The 18955-nt window shown below is 42.7% G+C and overlaps 1 protein-coding gene across 5 annotated transcripts in view; it reads right to left on the minus strand.

Moving 5' to 3' along the window:
* SLF2 (SMC5-SMC6 complex localization factor 2) overlaps positions 1 to 18955 on the minus strand; it is a 226523-nt gene that overhangs the window by 20539 nt on the left and 187029 nt on the right. For all 5 annotated transcript variants that reach the window (XM_029610261.1, XM_029610260.1, XM_029610262.1 and 2 more), the window contains exon 17: positions 12190 to 12267. In XM_029610261.1, coding sequence (XP_029466121.1) covers positions 12190 to 12267 — 78 coding nt within the window. The remainder of the gene's footprint in view (positions 1 to 12189; positions 12268 to 18955) is intronic.

The raw sequence follows: 18955 nt of genomic DNA on the forward strand, positions 1-18955 counted from the left end.
GTCACAAGGAGCAGCAGCAGGATTTGAACCCTGGCTTCCCTGGTTTGTAACAAACCAATATAAATCTACATGAATCACCACTGAACGTCAGCAATACTCATCTAATCAAAAATAAATCAAAAACAGCACATGGCTGCTGTGATCGTTGACGAATTGTATTTCACTGCATTTTTTAAACAATTTTTTTACTATCTTCAAAGTGTGTACTTTAAAAATAATCACTAAATTACCCTACAATACATTCTGTGAAACAAAACTTTCAAAAATAATTTCTTGCAAAAAATTTTTTTAAAGGTTGTTTGAAAACTTTTGTGGAGAGGTGGAAATTTCATATATAATGTAGGCAACAATACCAATACATAATTGGAATACAATCATCAATCCCCGCCACCTCCACTAGAACAGTTATTTGTATTTTTTTTAGAAAAATTTTTTGACAAAAGATTATAAATCCCAAAATGTTCAAGGGACAACCGAGGGGGTGTAAAATTTTTTTCTTTGAAGTAGAAAAAAATACCAACTTAACTTAAAGCGGGTCCATCTTAGACTTCCACACTGGCGTAGTAAATGTCCAATGATTTTAAATCACTCCCGACACAAACAGTTCGTGTTTCAGATATAACTCCTTCCTCAGGGGAATATCTTCAATGATGTTCGCCAACCTTGAAGAATTCTGTGCCTCACCAAAACATTTTTCAAAGTGTGATTCAAGTTTAGCTGGAAATCAAAAGTAGTTGTTCGCTGCGTCTAGCTGGCTGTGTTCCTTTCCGAACCCCCCCCCCGGACGCTAGACGCAGCGAACAACTACTTTTGATTTCCAGCTAAACTTGAATCACACTTTGAAAAATGTTTTGGTGAGGCACAGAATTCTTCAAGGTTGGCAAACATCATTGAAGATATTCCCCTGAGGAAGGAGTTATATCTGAAACACGAACTGTTTGTGTCGGGAGTGATTTAAAATCATTGGACATTTACTACGCCAGTGTGGAAGTCTAAGATGGACCCGCTTTAAATTAAGTTGGTATTTTTTTCTACTTCAAAGAAAAAAATTTTACACCCCCACGGTTGTCCCTTGAACATTTTGGGATTTATAATCTTTTGTCAAAAAATTTTTCTAAAAAAATACAAATAACTGTTCTAGTGGAGGTGGCGGGGATTGATGATTGTATTCCAATTATGTATTGGTATTGTTGCCTACATTATATATGAAATTTCCACCTCTCCACAAAAGTTTTCAAACAACCTTTAAAAAAATTTTTTGCAAGAAATTATTTTTGAAAGTTTTGTTTCACAGAATGTATTGTAGGGTAATTTAGTGATTATTTTTAAAGTACTCACTTTGAAGATAGTAAAAAAATTGTTTAAAAAATGCAGTGAAATACAATTCGTCAACGATCACAGCAGCCATGTGCTGTTTTTGATTTATTTTCCCTGGTTTGTAGCCAGGGAAAAAAATCCCAATTACAGGTACACAATGCTGGGTTTCATATTGGGAGTCAACACCCAGGCAAAGGACTTTAGAATTCTTGTGGACATTAAATTGAAATCCTCAGTTCAATGGGTGGTAGTGACAAAAAACAAAAAAAACCGGATGTTAAGAATGATTCAAAAAGGAATAGAGAATAAAATGGAAGATAGTGCTACTGTATCTGCACTGAATTAAAAAGAGCATGGGGACAAACTACGGATCCTGAAAGACAAAGAAAGATGGTATAACACTTCTGCATAAGGGTAACTTGCATGAGCGGCAGTTACGTATCACAAGTCATGGCACAACCGCAACTTGAGTACTGTGTGCAATTAGAGTTGCTCCATTTAAAAAAAATACATAAACGATACTAGAAAAGATGCAGAGGACAGCAACAAAATAAGAGGACAAAACATCTCTATTCTAATAAGAAGCTATGCAGGCTAGGGCTCTTCAGATAATACAAAGCTAATTGAGAGAGGACAGGATAGAATGGTGGAGAATTGGTAAAAGGATGGTTATTTATCCTTTCAAAAAATGTTAACACAAGGAAACTACCCACCAGCAGATTTAAAACAAATTGTAGAAAGTACTTTTTCACTTTGTGAACAATCAAGCTGTGGCAGGGGTGGAAGGGAAATAGAATTAAAAAAAAGCTTACTAAGAGCCAAGAGAAACATAAGTATGTGAGAGAAAAAAAGTGCAAAAGCTTGCTGGGCAGACTGGATGGGCCGTCTGGTCTTCTTCTGCTGTCATTTCTATGTTGCTGGAGGACATAATCAAGACAACCTGCATAATGGGGTTTAAGGAGAAGTTACTACTTACCTGATAATTTTCTTTCCTCTAAGGAAGGATGGACAATCCACACCAATAGATTATGCACGCCTACCAGCAGATAGAGAAAGAGTAAAGCTGACTTGCTGCTGTCATTGACATAGTCCTGCCCAGACATCAGCTTGCTAGTATCTCTAGAAAAGCCAAACTCTGGCAAACTGATTATTCTTGAATATGAGTTAAATCAACCACTCATGCTTCCAACCAACTTGATTTTCACCCAATGGGCTATAGTCTCCTGCGTTGCTGGTTCTCCTCTTACCTCCACCATGGAGCACAGTCGATCAGACTTCCTGAAAAAGGAGTAATCTTCAAGTACCGCACCATATGCCGCTCAACATCCAAGGCACGCAACAGACAATAAATCACATTGATCTCTATCCATGTCTAGCGTGGGCAGGGAAATAGACTGACTCAAAAGAAAGTCAAACCACTTTTCAGCAAAAAAAAAAAAAAAAAAAAGTACAGTCCTAAGCTGTAGCCCCAGAGATTTGTAAAAATGGCTCATGGCAAGAAAATGCTTGCAGCTTGGAGAACCGTTGTGCCAAACAGATTGCTATCAGAAAATCTGTTTTCAGGGTGAGCAGCTGCAAAGAATACACAGTGGCCGAAATGTAGGACCTGCCAAAAACCGCAAGACCAGATTAAGGTCCCAAAGAGGCACCGGTAGCCGCAAGAGAGGACACAGATGCTTAACTCCCTTAAAAAACCTGGATGCGAGGGGGTACTGTTTGCCGCAAACCAAGATGGATGCCTGAACGCGATCCTCCACCACCACCTGACATGCTAAAGCCTTAAAAAGAAGCTCAAAACTACGCGGAAGCGAGTCAACTATTTCTAATGGCTCCTGATTCTATTTATACTCTCCAGATGGAAATTCGTAAGTGCACAGCAGATCTCAGTTTTCATTCAGCAAGATTGCTCTGGAGCTCATGCCTGAAGATGGCGGCCAGGGGACAATACGCTTGAGAACGACGAGGCCTTACCCTCTGTGCTGCCCCCAAAATCCGGCAGCACAGTCGAATCGGGAGACTTTCCATCAAAGACAGAGCTCAGAGAGTGGTTTTTGGAGCTGAGGGCAGATATGCGGCAGTATAAAGCCGAGCTACTGGCGCCCATAACTGAGGTATGTGAAGATTTTATGGCCTTGGGCCATAGAGTTGACATCTATTCCAGAACGGAAAGTCATGGTGTGGCTATAAATACGCTTGCAGAGCGCAATAAGACCTTGTCAGTCAAGGATAGAGGAGAAATTAGAAGTTCTAGAAAACCGCTCCACACAAGCCAGCATTCGAATTAAAGGTGTTCCTGAAATGGATGGGGGGGGGGGGGGGGGGGTATGATTACTGCCACTGAGTAGCTGCAGAAATCTGCAAAGCTCCTGGGACAGGCAGAAACAGACACGGATGAATGGCAGACCCCGGAGATTAATGTTAAAATCTAAACAGCTCAGAGCTCTTGGACCCCGGAGAGATAATAAACCTAGGGACATCGTGGTGAATTTGCAGTTTCTCCCAAAAAGAGGACATAAGGGCTATGGCTCGGAAAAAGCCTGAATGTATGTGGAAAGGAAATATTTCAATCTTCCAGGATTTGGCGCCTAGCACACTGAGGAAAAGGTTTGAGCTTAGGGAAGTCACTCAAGCCCTCTGAAAGGAGAATATGCGGTATCAATGGGAGTTTCCGTTTGCCCTCCTTTTCCAGCTCAAAGGCATCTCGGATCATATTAAAACATTGCCAGAAGCGGTGGAGGCTCTCAGACAGGCCAATGTGGCAATTGCTATTTCTGTGCCATCTGCTACCCTGCTTGGTGCTACTCCAAGATGGCGATGAGTCGGGCAGAGCACTCTCCGAGTGAGACATCATTACACTAAAACCCAGGAAGCACTCTCAGATTAGGGCTGAACTTCTCTAGCAGTCTACTGCAAGTCTCAGACGCTATATTTTACTTTCTGCTCTTACTGTAGTACTAGGTTGAATGCTGCATGTTACTCTTAGTTGGTTTCTTCTACAGTATTGAACTGATCCATTAGAGACTAATTGCAAGACTATACCTTAATTTGATATGTTTTTCACTCAGGTACGGGGGTGAGATTGGGGGTTCTTCCTTTGGTGGAGGCATTTCTCCCCATGGAAGGGGGATCAATGGGGAGATATATACGGATCAATGTTACAGGAGGTTTTACGGAGGGTAAAGTTTACTTATTGCTGGAATATTGGTTCTTCTAGCCACTTTTCTCACTTTCTGTACCTATGGGTAACGTTTTGATTTATTCTTCCATTCTGAACTCAACTGAATTTTTATTAGCAATGATTCACATTGTCTCTCAATGTGAAAGGATTAAATACCCACAGGAAACGATTTCTATTGCACAATGAGCTACTCTCTCAGTGGGTATCTATTGCCCTCATACAAGAAACTCATCTGCACAAAAGAAATACTTTCTTGTAATTAAACTTTTTATTGGACAACAGTAAATATACAAGCCATACAAATGACATACTGCTTCATCCCCGTAGGGACTGTCTTGTAATCCAAACTTTTCCATAAATCCCTTCCCCTCCTTCCCACCCCCACCCATCCCCTAACAGATTTGTGATATTAGTAACAATAAAGAACATCCAAACTGGTAGTTATTATAGCATTATCAATAATTCAAGCAATATCAGTAGAAGTTGGCAACCCTTATATCATGCGTGGTGTTCATAAAATAAAGATGCAGAGTATTAAAGTAGATCAACCCCATGTGTAGACTCATTCTTGTGTTATTCAAGCCGTGGAGGGGACTGACCCTTGGTTTGGGCCTCTAAAAGAAGAACCATGGTGCAAAAACCATTCGTCAAATGGTGCCCATATCTTCCCATACTTCAGAGTATCTTTTCGATACACAGTTATTTGTTCCATAGTTTTAATTCCCCTGAGTCTGGTGACCAAATGCAATGGAGGGGGGTCTTGCTTTTTCCACCAGCAAGCTACTACTGACCTGGCAGCAACTGCCAAATAACGCATTAACTGCGCATTAATCATCCCCTGGTCTTCCTCCCATACCCTAAGAGCCAGGATTCAGGACGTACAAGAGGTTCCACCCCTACCATGTCCTTAGCCATCCCTTGAACTCACTCCCAAAAAGTATGTATGACCGGACATGTCCACCAAATATGAAGAAAGGTTCCTTCCGAGGCTGAACATCGCCAACATTTATTGGAATTCTTAGGGTACCACTTTGCTAAGACATCAGGGCATAAATACCACCATTAGAACACTTTATATTAATTTTCAATCATAACTGTTGAGTGTCTCCCCATACTCTGAAAACAGCTGTCCCAACATCCCCCTAAATCTCGCTCCCATGCTTGAATGTGAGTTGCCTGATAAATTTCAGTATCTTCCAGTAATTTATATAGTTTAGACATTAATTTGGGGGGTTCCCTAGACACTACACAAAAGCTTTCCATCAATGAAACTCCCTTTTGCAAATCCCTAGAGACCCCCGGGCTGTGTAGGAAATGATGTACTTGAGCATATGCTAGAAAGTCTGCGGTAGGTAAGAGAAATTCTCTCTGCAAATTGGGAAATGGCTTTACAACTCCTGCCTCCCAAACCTGATGAATCTTATATAAACCCCTCTCCGCCCATGTCTGAAAGGTTTGAGACGCACTGCCGGCAGGGAATTCTGACAGGGTACAAAACCAGGCCGGGAAAAAGTACTCTCTCTTCCCAGTTAAGCGCTCCCGACATTTATACCACAAAGTAAGCGTACATTGCATAGAGGGCAGGATAGAAGATGCCCTTAGATTCGGTATCTTCCGTTCCCAAAAAATACTCTAAATTTCCTCTCCATAACCAGGAATGTTTAATAGACATCCACTGTTTCCTACAGCCCGGCATATGACATTACACTACTGCTTGAAGTTGCGAGGCCACATAATATTTCTTAAGATAGGGCACTCCCAATCCTCCCTTGGACCTAGCCCGGAATAATACATTCCTGGAGACTCTCGAAGGCCATCTTTTCCAAATATAGGAGAGAAATTTCCATTGTAAGTCCTTGAGCCAAACAGCTAACAAAACTGGTAATACCTGAAATAAAAAACAAAGTCTGGGAAACAAATTCATCTTTACGACAGAGATCCGTTCCATCCATGAGATCTATCCAAGTATTGCATATCCTTGTGCAATTGGCTAACTAGTGGCATACAATTCGCCTTGAAGAGGTCTTTACTATCTACCACTAAGCTGACCCCCAGATAACTGATTGGTCCATTCGTCCAGCGATATGGATACAATTGTGTTAAGGTACCTCGCTGTTCCGGCGTAAGCCCAATCGGTAAAATCTCAGACGTATCCATATTCACCCGGAATCCAGACACCACCCCAAATTGGTGCAGCACAGTCGTCAAGGCCTTTAATGACAATGCTGGTTTCTTCACTGTAAAAATAATATCTCCGCATATAAGGAAATTTTATATTGGGCCCTGCCTAAGGAGATTCCGAAAATATCCCTTGCCTGACAGACTATTTCAGCTAGGGGTTCCACACTTAATGCAAATAGTAACGGAGACAGCGGACAACCTTGCCTAGTTCTCCTATGGATAGGGAAGGATTCAGTATAGCCCCCTTTAATTCTAATACATGCCAGGGGATCTCTATATAAAACTTTTACCCAGGTTAAATAGTGACCTCCCAAGCCCATCTTTTCCATCACAGCGAACAAAAAAGGCCAGTGAACTCTATCGAATGCCTTTTCTGCATCTATTGTCGAAAGGACTGCTGGTTTTTCCCCGTGTTTAATTACAGATATGAGATTTATAGTTTTACAAACATTATCAGCTGTGGATTTTCCTGGCATAAAGCCTGCTTGATCTTCCCTCACCAGATCCAAGATGACCCCACATAACCGGGTAGCCAAAATCTTAGCCAGTATTTTTAGATCGATATTTATCAGTGAAATCGGGCGATAGGACCCATATAACATTTCATCCTTCCCCGGCTTGGGAAGTATCGTAATTCCCGCCCCTTCCTGAGCGTGCACCATCAGAATGCATGTCAGTGCAGTAGCCGCCTTCCATAAAGGTGTCGGATGTCCCTATATCAGTACAACCCCTCGTAACACGATTTTTAAAGGGCTTGCTCCATATCAAGCCACCTTTACGTCCTCCGGCCCCTTCTTGGGACCTTAACCTGGTTCTTGGTCGGCTCATGAAACCACTATTCGAGCCTCTTCACTCCTGTGACCTAAAATCTCACATGGAAAGTGATTTTCCTTTTAGCTATCACTTCAGCTCGCAGGGTTAGTGAGTTACAGGCCCTAGTTACCTATCCGCCTTACACTAAACTCCTGCAGGACCGGGCAGTACTCCGCACTTACCCTAAGTTTTTACCCAAGGTAATTTCGGAGTTTCACATTAATCAATCCATCATACTACCTACCTTTTTTCCCAAGCCCCATTCCAATCCAGGGGAACAGGCTCTGCAAACCCTTGACTTTAAACGGGCTCTAGCTTTCTATCTAGACCGTACACTTGCCCACAGGAAGAGCACTCAGTTATTCATCTCTTTCCATCCCAACAAATTAGGGCAACCTGTGGGTAAGCAGACTCTCTCCTCCTGGTTGGCGGACTGCATATCTTTTTGCTACCAGCAAGCAGGCATTCCTTTTCAAGACCGTGTTAAAGCACACTCTGAGGGCCATGGCGACTTCAGTAGCACACCTAAGATCGGTGCCGCTTCCTGACATTTGCAGGGTTGCCACCTGGAGTCTCTCCATACCTTCGCAGCCCACTATTGCTTGGACGAAGCCGGAAGACAAGATTCCATCTTTGGCCAGTCTGTCCTGTGTAACCTATTTCCAACGTGACATACCAACACCCTTCCGCCTGCCCGGTGGGGTTCAGGATGCCCTCAACCAAATTCCACCCCAGTTGTTGTGCCTGTTGCACGCCGTTGGGTACATTTGGTGCATTTCAGACATCCTCAGCTCGGTACTCACCCATATGTGAGGACTACCATCCTGCTTGTCCTGTGAGAAAGCAAGTGTTGCTTACCTGTAACAGGTGTTCACAGGACAGCAGGATGTTAGTCCTCACAAAACCCGCCCACCGCCCCGCGGTGTTGGGTTCGTAACGTTTTGTTTTATTTTTCGGCACTGCCTGTAGCTATCAAATAAGACTGAAGGGGGACCCCTGCTGGCTGCAGGGTTAGTGCCATGCTGGGCATGCCCAGTAGGGGCCAGTCAAAGTTCTGGAAACTTTGATAGAAGTTTTCCGTGATTGGGCTCCATCCTAATGATGTCACCCATATGTGAGGACTACTATCCTGCTTGTCCTGTGAGAAAGATATGTATTCTGTCTGAAGAGAAATTGCATAAATAGTAAACAGCCCACACCAAAACAGCACCAATTTCCAGCACTTAACCAGTAACCACCTTACCTAAGAAAAGGCAACACTGAAAATATTACACCAGGCCTTAAGACATCAATACACCTCCTATTAGGAAAACTGACCAAGTCAGGCTGCTAGAGAGCCCTACACAGAAACTACAGACCAGCAGAAAAACTCACCTGAATCACGTGCTGACCCTCACCTAACATAGAATAAAGAGACCAAAATGCATAACTAGAAGCATGCAGACAAAAACTGAATTGGAAACTGCAACAAGCCAGAGTCTCTGTATGCAGTATAATAAAGGAAAAAAAGAAACATCAGTCCTTCTAAAACAAATCAAGAAATATAAAAATCAATAGCAGTAAAAACCATACTAACAAAAAGAACAGAACAGATTTCAAAACAGCTGATGAATGAAATATCCAATAATTAAAAAAACTTGTATCAAAAATTTCTAGATACCAATAAAATATTTCAAAATAGCAGACACAAAGACCTAGTAATGAAAAATAAGGATACAAAAAATTTTTTTCTCTGCATACCTGGAAATGTTTGATATCTAGGTGCACTGAGTGTTTTGAATTAGCAGGAGGGATGGTTTGCTTGCAACTTTCTCCTCTTACACTGGCTCTCAATAGCTCATATATACACATGCCTTTTCTCTCTCTTATATAGGCTCTTAATTACACATTTACACACATCTATCTTTTCACGCTTACACACAGGCTTTCAATCACACATACATGCTGTCTCTCTCTTACACAGACTCATTCACATGCTTACAAACATGCTCTCTCATTTACACACAGGCTCTCAATCACATACTCCCTCACCTAAACCAGCTCTCAATCACACACAGGCACACATGCTCTCAATCACACACATACTCTCTTTCACATATACAGGCTCTCAGTCATTCACATACATACTATCTCACTCACACACACAGGATCTCAAATACACATGCTTGCTCATTCACTCACTCTTCCCCCCTCCCCTGAACTAGAAGCAGCAGCCTCCTCCACTTCCAACCCTAAAGGCAGCAGCAACCTCCTTCATTTTCAGCCCTTGCGGAGAAAGGAGTCCCATCGGCCGTGAGGGTTGATGTTCCTTATTTTACTCCAAGCAGTGCTGCACATTCTTCAGACCACGCCTCTTCTTTTCTTCGGGCCAATACTGAGAGCACTAGCAGGGTCTCTTCTTCCCACACATGCACTTGCTGCTCACCACTTCCTCTTCCGGGGCATGGGAAAAAGCATGCAGGTGCCGCTGACTCCAGCTCTCCTGCCGCGTTCCGCCCAGGCTATCAGCATTTTAGGTCCGGGCAGAGAACCTATTTCACTTGGGTAGGGGAAGTAGCTGGGTCAGTGGAGGACTGGGAAGTGTGGCGACACACCTGCATGTTCTTAGCGACACAGTGGTGTCACAGCACACCGGTTGAGAACCGCTGCTTTATAGTATATTCGGAATTGTATTTTTAGCCACTGCAGTGAAATCAGCAGGGGTGTAATATGATCAAATTTCCTAGTTCAACAAGTCTTGATGTGGCATTTTGTAATAATTGTAATGGTTTTAAGAGAATGCAGAAAGACAGTAATAAGGAGTTACAGTAGTCTAAGTTTGAGAAAATTAGAGTTTGCAATACAGTATGGAAGTCTTCGAAAGTTAGAGGTTTCAACTGATGTAATATTTGTAATTTGGTGTAACCTGTGTTAATTTATTGATGTGCTTTTTCATAGTAAAGTTCTCATCTAGCTGGATATCTAAATCCCGTACTTGATTTGAAGGGGTAATTTGAAAATAAACCACCAGATCTAGACCTGGGTAAACTATCGATGAGTTTCTACTTAACCAAATGATTTCAGTCGTTTTAGGGGTTGCTAGCTTAAGTTGCAAAAGTTCTTGCTGAACTGCTGTAATATAGGTTGAAAGTGCTGATACTGTACTTTCAAATAATTTGAAGAATGGAATGTAAAACTATATGTCGTTAGCATATAAGAAGTAATTCCTAAATCTAGGCTGTGGCCTTAGGCACACAAGTACCCATGCCCTCATCAGGACATTGCTGCACGATGAGAATACACACACTCCTAAGCGTGCAAGGGAAAAAAAAAAAGCCACCGTGGACTACCACACAGCTGGCTGAACAGAGCTTGAAAAGAAGGAAGCAGGACCAGGGATTACCTGAATTTGGGGGGGGGGGGGGGGGGGGGGGGGGGCAGCAGCACAAGCCTTCATTGCTGAGCTTTTTTTTTTTTCCTTCAACTGAGGGATGGACCAAATGGGTGTCACTTCAGGAGCTCAAGCGGTGCGTCAGATTCTTCTCCTAGTGTGTGTGTGTGTGTGTATATATATATATGCATATACAGCATAGTTCTCTGCTTCAACGGCAGGGGAGAAGAAAAAAGGGTTCGCACTCACAAAGTGGGGAGCAGCTGGCTTGTTACGGCGGTTACTACCCCAAACCAATTGTGTCCGATACTTCACTTTCGATGCATATCCAGCATGGCTCTCTGCTTCAACAGCATGGGAGAAGACTGATACATCACGCATTTCCAGCATAGCTCCCTGCTTCAACAGCAGGGGAGAAGAAAAACAACCAATAAAGACTGTATAACATAGTCTGGGTAAAACAAATAAGCATGGGTGTAGCTTGCTTATTGCGGCGGTTACTACCCCTACTACCCCTAACTAATCAAGCTAGATATTTCAATGGTGGGGGTGGAAGGGAAATAGAACCAAGAGCTAAGAGAAACAGATAAGTATGAGAGAAAAAACCTGTGAAGCTTGCTGGGCAGACTGGATGGGCCGTTTGGTCTTCTTCTGCCGTCATTTCTATGTTTCTATATATATATATATATATATATATATATATATATATATATATATATATACATACATACATACATACATACATACACACACACATATACACACACATGTCTACCATCTGCTGGAGACAGAATACAGACAAGATGATGACGGGGTAGACCTATATGTCAGTGACTGGTGTGGATTGGCCTCCCTAAGTGCAGAGGAAGAGAGGTTTGAACAAGTTCCTGGAGGAAAGTCTGTAACACATTCTTAGCCAGATAAGACTAAAGAAAGTTACTTAATTCAAGGGATGCAGTAACAGGAGCTGTCAGGTACTTGCAAGACAGTATGTAGGGCTTGATGGCCTTTGGTCTGACCCAGCATGGCATTTATGTTCTTAATAGTCATTGCCAAGTTGGTTTATCCAGCAGCTTTGTTGGCAACAGGTAGCCATGATTTTTTTTGCATTTCAAAAGATTAGACTTATCATGGGATATTATTCCATTAGAATTGCATTTTTGATTACAGAACAGCTGTACATTGCTGCCTTGCAACCTGCAATGACTGCATTGATTAGAAGCTGGATTATTTCTGAAATTCTGATACCTGTATTTTAAAAGAATTTAACAAACTTACTGTAAAATATAATAGGTTCATAGACATTGTATGAAAAAATAAATGTACTTACCCTTTGACTATAAGGGCAAACATCAGAATAACTAACTTCATTAACCAAATTAAGAAGGCTGTAGGTTAGATAATATGCCTAAAAAGAATGAAAGAAAAAAAAAAAGATTAACATATGCTGTTTCAAACTGAACAGTTGCAGCAATTTTCCTAAACTACCAGATTATGCACACTTATTTCAGACTAAGTTTCAGATTGAATTTAACATTCTTCTAAAGGAAAAATGTAAACTGGCTCAATGATTACGGCAGCACAGATAGCAGGAAGCCAGAGTTCAGCTTAATGTATTAGCCTGATTATAAATGCAAGTTTGTTTTTTTTGTGGGGGATATTTTGCTTGTTCAAAAAGCCACCTCACTTTATCACAGCCAAAGAGCCACACTGAAGAACACTGCAGGGGAGACCTAGAAGACTCCTCCTGCTGGATGAAAGGAAGATCACTGGTGGGGAAGAGACAGCAGCAGCATTCTTCCAGGCCTACTAGCCAAGAGGAAGCAGCACTGGTAGGGGAAAAAGGAAGTAGCAACATATTGCTCAGCCAGGCAAGAGAAGAGGAAGCAGTAGTGGCCCACTGGGACTAGCGGGGGAAGAGGATAATGCAACCATAGTATCACACTGTGGAAAGGGATGTTTACCTATAGTGGGGTTTTCTGGGGACAGCAGGACAGACACATGAATGGGGTGATGTCATCCAACGGTATCCACCCAGACAGTTGGGAAAAAAAAAAAAAGTTAAACTTATGAGCATGTATGGGAATTCTCGCACATTGGCCCCAGGCATATGAGTGAGTCTCCTCAGTCCCTTCCTAGTTAAGATTCAACTCATCGGGGAGGAGGGTTGGAATTGTGTCTGATATGTCCTGCTGCTCCTAATGAATCCCAGTACAAGTAAGCATGTTCTCCGACAAGTAGGGACTGTCAAACTAAGGGATGCATTGTATAAGCCATTCTTCCTATTAATATATGCAACCCATAGTTAAATAGCACTGGTTGAGTTGAAGAGATTACTTAAATAAATTCTTTAGAACTGCTAAACTGAAAGTACTCTGAGGATCTTGATACAAATCGTGTTCTGGAGGCCCAGGTTGCTGCTTTGCAAATGTCCTGGATGGAAACTGATCTTTGAAAAGCTATTGTTGCTGAAGTAGCCCTTACTTCCAGGCCGATTCAGTAAAGTCCACGGGAGAGCGGACGAACGCCCGCTCTCCCAGCGCGCGCACCAGCCACTCGACTGTGTGCGCGATTCAGTATTTAAATTAGGTGGTGCGGTAGAAACGGGCAAAAGGAGGCGCTAGGGACACTAGCGTGTCCCTAGCACCTCCTTTTAGCCCGGAGCGGCAGCTGTCAGCAGGTTTGACAGCCAACGCTCAATTTTGCCAGCGTCGGTTCGACAGCCGCCGGCCCATTTTAAATTTTTTTCTTTTTAACTTTTTTTTTTACTCTTCGGGACCTCAGACTTAATATCACCATGATATTAAGTCAGAGGGTGCATAGAAAAGCAGTTTTTCCTGCTTTTCTGTGCACTTTCCCGGTGCCGGCAGAAACTAGCGCCTACCTTTGGGTAGGTGCTAATTTCTTAAAGTAAAATGTGCGGCTTGGCTGCACATTTTACTTACTGTATCGTGCGGGCATACCTAATAGGGCCTTCAACATGCATTTTGCATGTTGAGGGCGCCATTAGGTGCCGCGGGTTGGACGCGCGTTTTCCTCCCCTTACTGAATAAGGGGTAAGGAAAAATGCGCGTTCAAGGGCAGGTTAACAGTGTGCGCCGGAGCGCACTGTACTGTATTGGCCTGTTAGTGTGCTTTTACTTTTCCATCTAAACGGCAGGCCCAAGTGCTTGTAACAAAAAGCTGTTCTGTCTGCTAAGCAGGAAGAGTGATTTCCTTTTTGTTTAAAAAAAAAAACAAAACAAAAAAAACCAGACAGCCACACCCTCTTTCAGTCCAGAGCATCATGGAGTTTTTGTTCAGCTTTATTTGCATGTGGTTTGCGAAGAAAAGTTAACAGGATTATAGGTTCATTTAAATGAAAAACTGAAACCCTCCTCATCTCCATGTCTGACTTCATATTAATGGGCCTTGACAAAGGCCAATCCTTCCTCTTAATTCTACTGGACCTATCAGCCGCCTTTGATACGGTCAATCATTCCATTCTCACTTCCATTCTGGCTTCTATAGGTATCTCAGGCACCGCTCTCTCATGGTTTAAATCTTTTCTCTCCAACAGAGGCTTCAAGGTTAAGATACAGAACAAAGAATCTTCACGAATGGATGCATCCATAGGAGTCCCTCAGGGCTCCTCACTGTCACCTACACTCTTTAACATTTATCTTTTACTTATCTGCCAACTCCTCTCCAACCTTAACCTCAAACATTTTCTCTACGCCGACGACATCCAGATCGTGATACCCATTAAAGAATCTTACACAAAAACATTGGTTCACTGGGAAAACTGTCTCTTCGAAATTAAACATCTCCTGGCTAACCTAAACCTAGTTTTAAACTCCTCTAAAACAGAACTGCTTCTCATCTCCCCAGATAACAATGCCATCTCTAATCCTCCAACTATCCCAACTACTACACAGGTGAGAGATCTAGGAGTATTAATTGATAACCGGATGAACCTTAAAGCTTACATCAACAGAACCACCAAGGACTGTTTCCACAAACTCCAAGTTCTGAAAAGAATTAGACCACTCTTCCACACTCAGGACTTCAGAACCATTCTACAAGCTATCATTTTTTCTAAGATCGATTACTGTAACTCTATCCTACTGGGCCTACCTTCCTCCTATACTAGACCCCTCCAGATGTTACAAAACGCTGCAGCAAGATTACTGACAAACTCCAGGAGGAGGGACCATATATCTCCAATCCTAAAAGATCTCCACTGGTTGCCTGTTCACTTTAGAATCCTCTACAAATCTCTTTCCATAATATACAAAACCATCCATCAACACACCCCACTCGACTTACAATTCCCATTCCAAATTTATAACTCCTCCAGACCAACAAGAGACACACTCAGAGGATCTCTTCAAGTGCCCCCAGCCAGAACTACCAAACACATTACCTTGAGAGATCGGGCCTTTTCAACAGCCGGCCCCCTTCTATGGAACTCCATCCCACCGGACCTTAGACAGGAGCCCAGCCTCCCAACCTTCAGGAAGAGACTTAAGACCTGGCTGTTTAAAAAAGCTTTCCCGGACACAGATTAATTCTATTCAGCCAGATTCTACCACTTCCACATGTAAAAATGTTATTACTAATGTAAATACCTATACCTAATGTTATTCTCTCCCTTTTCTTCTCTCCTCCCAGTTCTTTTACCTTGTTATTTGTAACTGCTTCCTTCTACACAAATAGGTTATTGAATTGTTCACTGTACACCCCTGTTATATGTAAACCGGCATGATGTGTTTGCAACATGAATGCCGGTATATAAAAATTTTAAATAAATAAATAAATAAATAAATAAACTGATATAAACTCTCTTTGAAAACATGTGTGCATGGATGATCTATTACTAAAGCCTATAAAGTTTACCCATTCTTCATACGGAGGTTATGGCTGAGTTTTCCAAGAAAGGTATTTCATATCCCTGGTTGCCATGGACTAAAAAAGAAATACATGTTAGTTGTAATACTAGGTTCAGGTCCTACTGGCTGTTTTATAGGTGGTCATATAAATCTAGTGACTATAGGATTTAGAAACTGGGCGTCTGTCAAAGTTGATAAACTATAATTGCACTTAAATGCACCTTTACAGAATTTGACTTTAATCCTGAATTTGAGAGATAAGAAGGTATTGTAGCAGTGTCCATATGACAAAGGGGGTCATTTTTCCTTGTATACCATATAGTAAAGTCTTGTCCATTTGAAACCGTATGAACATCTTAAAGATTGTTTCCTTGCTGCTAACACTTCCTTGATTTCTGTTGCAAATGGCAAGTTGTCCAATACACTACATTCAGAAAGTATCCAGACTCCATTACTTTTTCCACATTAAGTAACAACCTTATTCTAAAATGAATATATATTTTTCCCTCCTCAATCTACACACAATACCCTATGATGACAAAACGAAATCAGATTTGTAGAAATTTGTGCAAATGAGTATTCAGAGCCTTTCCTCAGTACTTTGTTGAGGCACCTTCTGCAATGATTACAGCCTCAAGTCTTCTTTGGTATGATACTACAATCTTAGCACATCTGGATTTGGGGATTTTCTCCCATTCTTCTCTGTAGATCCTCAAGCTCTGTCCGGTTGTATGGGGATCTTCGAACAGCTATTTTCAGATCCCTTCAGAGATCTTTGTTCAAGCCAGAGCTCTGGCTGGACCACTCAAGGAAATTTGCAGACTTGTGCCAAAGGCACGCCTCTGTTGCGTTGGCTGTGCGCTTAGGCTCATCGTCCTGTTGGAGGGTGACACGTGGCACCAGTCAGAATTCCCCTTTCACAGAATTACCAAATTCTGTGCAGAAAATGGCAGAAAAGGGTGTGTGTGTGTGTGTAGCGGTGTGGGGGAGAGGGGGAGAGGGGGAGAGGGTGCTTTCAAACAGGCCTTGTTTATTCATCGTGCCTCGTTGCATTCTGATTTATCAACTATTAAGACTGATATTGTTTTTTGCAATAAAGGAAAATTGGTTCTTACCTACTAATTTTTGTTCCTGTTATAACACCACAGATCAGTCCAGACATTTGCATCCCTACCAGCAGATGGAGTCAGAACAAAACTTTGAGGCACTGCTACACAAATGAGTGCCACATGCAGTCAGTCACTCAGTATTAACCAAAGGGTTGGAAACCCAAAACTGCAGGATTTTCTCATCCAAAAACAAAATAAAAAAAACCCACTAGAACTGGAACACCACAAATCCTGCCCAAAAATGCTCTCTCTTCTGCATTTTTTTTTTTTTTTTTTTTTAAAGGTAAAACCTTGATATCAACTTGGCAAGAAATTCAGTCTTTTGGATTTGACAGGGTGGGTTCTCTGGACTAATCTGTGGTATTATAGAATGAAAATTAGAGGATGAAAACCAATTTTCCTTTCCTGAACATACCCATATCAGTCCAGACAAGTGGGATGTACCCAAGCACCCCTAAACTACATGGGAACCTGAAAGACCCATGCGCAGAACACTCTCAAAGGATGCCTCACTTTGCACCCTTCTATCTAAGCTGTAATGTCCTGTGAAAGTATGAATCGAGGACCACACTGCGGCCCTACAAGTCTCCTGGGGCAACAGGCGCTGACACTCAGCCCAGGATGTTGCCTGTACCCTTGTGGAATGTGCTCTCAAACCCATAGCAACCTAGTTCAGCGTACATCTGTAAAGGTCACCAATCGCCTCCTTAACCCAATGAGAAAGGGTAGCCTTGAAGGCTTTGTCCCCTTTCTTCACTCCGCTCTACAGAATAAAGATGACCTGGATCAGTGGAAGTCAGTCATAGCCTCTAAATAGCGTAACAGAATCCGCCATACATCCAAGAGATGCAACTTTAACATTTTTATATTTATTTACTTTTGTCCTGTAGGGAATCTCTCGACCACTCCAGAAACCCCAGTGGCTCCACCATCTGACATGAAGAGACACCACTTTTGGTAAAAAGGAAGGCACTGGGCACAACGAAACCCTGTCACTGTAAATCCACAAAAACTGATCCCTAACAAGACAGGGCCAGCAGCTCCGAAATCCACCTAGCAGAACAAATGACCACCAGAAACACTGCCTTCAGCGTCAAATCCTTCAGGGTCGCCCTCCTAAAAGGTTCAAACGAGGCTCCACAAAGTTCCAGATAAACTAAGTTTAGACTCCAATTTGGGCAAGTCTTTCGAACTGGAGGGCACAAATGCTTAGCCCCCTTCAGAAACCTAATTAAATCCAGATGAACGGCACGCGTCAGACCACGACACTTGCCCCTGAGTGAACCCAATGCAGCAACCTGCACGTGAAGCAAGCTGTATGCTAAACTTTTGAACAGCTGCTAGAATTCCAAAATATAGGGAACATCCACCTCCAGGGGGTCCAACAGTCACTGAAGATAACGTGCTTCAAATACTCTCCAGATCCTAACATACGCCAGGGACATAGCAGGCCTCCTAGCCTGCAGAAGAATGGAAGTGACCTGTTCACAATATCCCTTCATACGCAGTCTCCGCCTCTCAAAAGTTAGGCAGCGAAACAGAAGACGTGATCCTCATGATTTGAGAATATGGGCCCCTGATGCAGAAACCCTGGCAGATAAGCTAGCCTGAGGGGTTTCCTCTACCCTGAGCTACACCAGATCTGCAAACTACGGCCAACTATGTGCCTCAGGACCTGACCAATGAAGGGCCACAGAGGAAACAAGTATAGCAGAATTCCTGTCAAAGGCACACCAGAGCATCAAGGCCCACCGAGCCGACCTTTCATTGACTGAAAAGTATTTGTCCTGGGGTTGACTCGCATCGCCATAAGATCCAGCGGGGGAACACCCCACTTGTCCCACAAGGTTTGGAATCACATCTACGCCAACTCCCATTCCCCTGGATCCAGCTGTTGCCTGCTGAAGAAAGCCCCCTTTTCATTGTTCACCCATTACATGCGACGCCGCTAGGCCTTTGAGATGGCGCTCCGCCCATGCAATCGCCGAGCTTCCAGCACCACCACATGACTCTTCATACGGCCCTGCCAACTGATGTACACCACTACTGTCGCATTGTCAGAGAACACGAACCATCTGCCCTTGACAGGGGAAGGAAAACTTCCAGGGCTCAGACC

Source organism: Rhinatrema bivittatum, chromosome 7, assembly GCF_901001135.1.
Source record: "Rhinatrema bivittatum chromosome 7, aRhiBiv1.1, whole genome shotgun sequence".
NCBI classification, from domain to species: Eukaryota; Metazoa; Chordata; class Amphibia; order Gymnophiona; family Rhinatrematidae; genus Rhinatrema; species Rhinatrema bivittatum.